This window comes from Eleginops maclovinus, chromosome 15 (genome assembly GCF_036324505.1).
Source record: "Eleginops maclovinus isolate JMC-PN-2008 ecotype Puerto Natales chromosome 15, JC_Emac_rtc_rv5, whole genome shotgun sequence".
Lineage (NCBI taxonomy): Eukaryota > Metazoa > Chordata > Actinopteri > Perciformes > Eleginopidae > Eleginops > Eleginops maclovinus.
The window spans coordinates 1-5,000 of NC_086363.1; the positions used below are offsets into that span (position 1 = coordinate 1).

The window sequence follows — 5,000 nt, forward strand, 5'->3', positions numbered from 1 at the left end:
AAAATAAAAAATAATAATAATAATAATAATAATAATAATAATAATAATAATAATAATAATAATAATAATAATAATAATAATAATAATAATAATAATAATAATAATAATGAGGATAATAATGATGTAGTTGTTGTTGCAGAATGCAGAAGTGAGTGTGGTTAAATCTAAATTAGGTTTTTGGAGTTAGGGTTAGGTTCCTGGCTTACTGCCATTTGAATGTATCACTCACACACTCACACACTCACACACTCACACACTCACACACTCACACACTCACACACACACACACACACACACACACACACACAGTATAAAACCAGTTATAGAAACTCAGATAATAGATGTGTTTTTATTTACAGCACGAGAAATAAACAGTAGATACATTGATGTGTGTGTGACAGTGTGTGTAGAGTGTGTGTCCTCGGCTTTATAGGAGGTGTATGAAGCTGAGAGCGTTATAACGAGGGGCTGAAGAGAGGGGGGTCTCTGTGGACCAGGTCCCAGCTGCTTTGAGCTCTTGGGGGGGGGGTGAGCTGTTACTCTGAACCCGTGCAGACCCTGTCCTGAACCCGTTCAGGTTCCCTCGCTCAGGCTCTGGAAGCGGGCCCTCAGGTTCCTCACCAGGTCTGAGCCGGGGTTCTGGTTCTGGTTTGGTCTGTCCTTCCCCTCCTCTGAATCCTGGTAGCCGCGACAGCGCTCGATGACGGCCATGATGGAGATCTTCTCCCTGCTGTTGGGGGATCGGATCTGAACCAAGCTATCGTCCCCCACCCTCCGCTTTTCCATGACCAGGATCTTGTGCTCTGGGTCGTGGGGCAGTGGCGCCTCGGCTGCCATGTAGAACCTGCTGTTAGCACCATGGTCCATCTGAGTCTCGCAGCCCAGCAGGGGGTCCAGAGACTGGGTGTCCAGGGACCGGGGGTCTAGAGACAGGGCTCTCTGGAGATGCCTTCTGCCAAAGGCAGTTTCCTCAGCCAGGCTGGAGCACCTCCTCAGGCCGCCCCCAGAACTCTGCTCCTACGATATGATAAAACGTTAGCAACGAGGACAAATATCAAGAGACAAGGAAACAGAAAACCAGACCCTCTAACTTGTTCCAGACCCTCTAACCTGTTCCAGACCCTCTAACCCAGGGGTGCCCAACCAGTCGATCGCGGGCTGAGTTCCAGTCGATCGCGAGAAAATGTTGTGTGTAGGCTATCCTCCTAATGTTGTGTAAAATAGGCCTACATTAAAACTTCCAACTTAAAACCTCTTAAATAGGCACAATGAACTGCTGATCGCGTGAAGCAGTGTGTAGATGTGTACAGCTGTAGTAAGGTAGATCAGGCATAATCAAACATCTCACGTGCTTCTTTCTATCGCAGGGTATGGTTGCTAGGTTCTAACTAAGGACTCGGAAGGGCGCGAGAAGCTTGACTAGAGCGAGTGGATACTACCATGGCGGCAGAAGCTACAACATCTAAAACTTATCATTTTCATTCCGAGTGGGAGGAGGATTATTTTCCAATGCGGAGGAAAGGGTTTGATACAAAACCAACTACTTGCCCCATGTGTTGTACTTCCACAAATCGAGCGCCATCGGATGTCAGTTTGTTCAAATGGGCGCAGAATTGTTCAGGATGAAGAGCGGTTTTGTCTGTGAGGTTTTGTGACACCTTTTCAAGATTTGGGAAGTGTGTCAGCCTTGTATGTCTTAACTGAGTGGTCCACAAACTGAGCTTCACTTTGAATGCCTCCACTGCGCTAATCATGTGGCCAAGCTCTCGGTCTTTCCCTTGCAATTCTTGGTTATGGTCAGTGAGTTTTGCGGTCAGATCGGTAAGGAACCCCAAGTCCAATAACCAAGTATCGTTGGACAGCTGCTCATACTCCTGTTCCTCGACTTCAGAAAACTGATGATCTCTGGCAGCAAATCCAGAAAACGCTGGAGCACCTTGCCCCGACTGAGCCACCTTACATCTGCGTGAAGGATCAAATCTCCATATGCAGAGTCGAGTTCGTCTAATAAAGACATAAATAGACGGTGCTGAAGAATTGAATTGACTATTTTAACAACAACATTCATTACATGTGACATTTCAATTGCTTTAGCTGCCAATGCGTGTTGATGTATCACACAGTGATAGTTTCGAAATGGTGGAAAGTCTTGGCCTTTTCTGCACAACGCAACGAATCCTGAACGAACACTGATCATTGCCTGTGCCCCATCGGTTGTGAAGGAGACTATTTTATGAATGGAAATCTTGTACTCGCGCACAAAGTCCTTGAATGCCTTTTACACATGTACTGGTTCTTTCTTTCAACGGGATGAGGGCCAGAAAGTCCTCCTTGACAGTAAAATCCGTGAAACCATTCGGACAAACACACTTAGCTGTGTCTGTGGCGTCGGTAGACTCGTCAAATTGAATTGAAAAGTATTCCGAGAAAGATCAGTCTTTTAAAACTTGCTGGGATACATCTTCGGACAATGACTCGACTGGTCTGGCTACAGTTGGTGCACCAAGTGCTACACTTCTGATCCTTGCTTTTATGTCTTTGTTTATAAAATCAGCAAACAAGACGTCAGCTGTAAGGCTCATTGCTTCTTTGATCAACTCACCATTCTTAGATTGTTTTTTGTGCTTAGGCGGGATGAAAAGCGACCGCTGTGATTTTACTCCTCGTTTCAGTTCATCAATTCTTTTTGATCTTAATGCGCTGTTGAGTGGATGTGAGTCTTTGAATTTAGCATGGGTGCTAGCATGATGGCGCTCCAGGTTGCCACGTTTTGGCAAGGCTACCGCCTGTTGGCATATGAGGCATATAGTTTTCCCTTTTGCTGATGTGAAAAGATATTCATGCTCCCATTCCGGGTGGAAATACTACGCTTTTGATTTCTTTTTTGCCGGACCCTCAGCCATATCGGTATTAACTGTTAGTTAAGGTTGGCAGAACTTGGCACAGTTTAAACTTACTACTTTCTCAAGGTGTCCGTTAGGATATGATTTTTTTTTAACCCCGCCCACAATTGCATGCAGCCTCAGCATAGACCTCAGCATATCAAATAACCAATTGGAGTTTGTAAAATGATCTACGCGTGATTCAAATCAACAAGCCAGAGCTAGGTCTAAGAAGCTCGTTAAAACAACCAACCAGAGCAGGAACAACTTCTTCTTTTAGAAAATGTGAAAATGCTAGGGATCGACAGTGAAGGCTTTGAAGATCGACCTGTTGGTTACCCCTGCTGTAACCTGTTCCAGACCCTCTAACGGACTGCAGATCTGGGATTTAACTCTGGATTTAGTTTGAAGATTGACTTGTGCACAAAGGAGGGCCTACCATATAGGACTCCAGTACTGTCGAACTCTCCTGGGGTTGGCACCTCCTCCGACCGGCCTCAGGCCTCTGGTCCTCCTGGGGGGGGCAGCCCATGTCACAGTATTTGGATCGCAGCTCTCTGACATCTGGCCAGCGGAAGCCCTCGGTGGGGGGGGCAGGACTAAGGACCAGCGAGCTGCCGGGGAGGCTGGGGGTCCGAGGGCGGGTCCAGCCTACCTGCAGAGTCTGCTGGGGTTCAGCTGAGCAACAGAAAACAGATAACCTGAAGTACCAGGCTCCTCCAACGAAAACAGTGTGTGTGTGTGTGTGTGTGTGTGTGTGTGTGTGTGTGTGTGTGTGTGTGTGTGTGTGTGTGTGTGTGTGTCTCTGTGTGTGTGTTTACCTGCACTGGGTATCTCCTGGTCCTCACAGATCCGGCTCTCCAGTCCCCGCTGCCAGACCTCAGGTTTGGTGGTTCTGATGCGTTGGCTGTACTGCCGGGCCAAGTGCAGGACTTTGCTCTCGGTCTGGTCTTGCAACTGGTCTATGTTCTGGTCTTTGTTCTGGTCTTTGTTCTGGTCCTTGGTCTGGTTCTTGGTCTGGTCTTTGGACTGGTCCTGCAGTCGTTGCTTGGTCTGGTCCTTGGTCTGGACTTGCAGCTGGTCCTTAGTCTGGTCCTTGGTCTGGTCCTGCAGCAGTTGCTTGGTCTGGTCCTTGGTCTGGTCCTTGGTCTGGTACTTGGTCTGGTACTTGGTCTGGTCCTTGGTCTGGTACTTCGTCAAGTCCTTGGTCTGGTCCTGCAGGTTGGCCCCCCGAGGAGCCCCCAACAGCTTCAGGGACTTCAGACTTCCTGTTCGGCTCACAGCAGAGGCCTGGCGGGGTGAAGGACTTGTGGAATCCATGGTGCTGGGGCTCAGATCCTTCACTCCAGTAGATCTGCTGAACTCTTCCTCCATCGCCTGCCAGACCCGGATCATCTCAGAAGAAGGTCTGAAGACTTCATCTTGTAGGCTCTCAGATCTGGACCAGGACCTTTCCTCTGAACCTGGATCTGTGCTACTCTGATCGGACTTGATCAAGTCAAGAGAGTCACTAGAGATTGTGAGAGCCGTGTCTGCTGGGGTGGCGGACTCAGGACTGGTCTGCTGTTCCGAGGGGATGCTGTTGAGCCGGCTGATGGATGTCCGGACCATCCCGGAGGGGATGTAGGTTAGGCTCTCTCTGCGCTGCACGCTAAAGCTGGCATCCTGATTCTCGTAGTAAGTCCTGATCTTGCCGATGAGCAGCTGGTCCTGCTTGGACAGGGTCGAGTTCCGCCTGTTTTCCCGAGGAGACGCCGGGTTCAAGTCTGCAGAGATGAAGGTCTCTGCTGGACTGGAACAGTTGCTATGGAGCCGCAGGGTTCGGTCAGGAGTGTCTCGGTCCTGGCCCCGGGCCGAGCTGCCTCGCTTGATGTTGAAGTGCTGAGCAATGGCGCTGGCTTTGTCCAGGACCGAGGAAGGCAGGATGCTGGTATTTCCTTCCCCCGGAGTCCCCTTCACTTCCTCCTCATCCTCCGAGGACTCCCCGCTGCTCGGAGGTTTGGAATCTGGATCCGGTGCCGAGGGCGGAGGCTCTGGTCTCTCAGGATTCAGATCTTCTGAGGTTCTGAACGAGTTGTCCTGACCAGAGGGGGGTTCTGGGTCGGGGTTTTCCTCTGT

At 49.4% G+C, this 5,000-nt stretch overlaps 1 protein-coding gene across 8 annotated transcripts in view; it reads right to left on the reverse strand.

The window, feature by feature from the left end:
• Window positions 1-330: 330 nt before the first annotated feature.
• Window positions 331-5,000, reverse strand: part of LOC134877161 (pleckstrin homology domain-containing family G member 3-like) — a 29,600-nt gene continuing 24,930 nt past the window's right edge. For 7 of the 8 annotated variants that reach the window (XM_063902565.1, XM_063902564.1, XM_063902567.1 and 4 more), the window contains 3 exons: window positions 3,704-5,000; window positions 3,322-3,560; window positions 331-1,017 (listed from right to left, as the gene is read on the reverse strand). The exon at window positions 3,704-5,000 is cut by the window's right edge and continues 6 nt beyond it. In XM_063902565.1, coding sequence (XP_063758635.1) covers window positions 574-1,017; window positions 3,322-3,560; window positions 3,704-5,000 — 1,980 coding nt within the window. In that variant the 3' untranslated portion in view covers window positions 331-573. The remainder of the gene's footprint in view (window positions 1,018-3,321; window positions 3,561-3,703) is intronic. The other variant, XM_063902566.1, reaches the window with a different exon arrangement.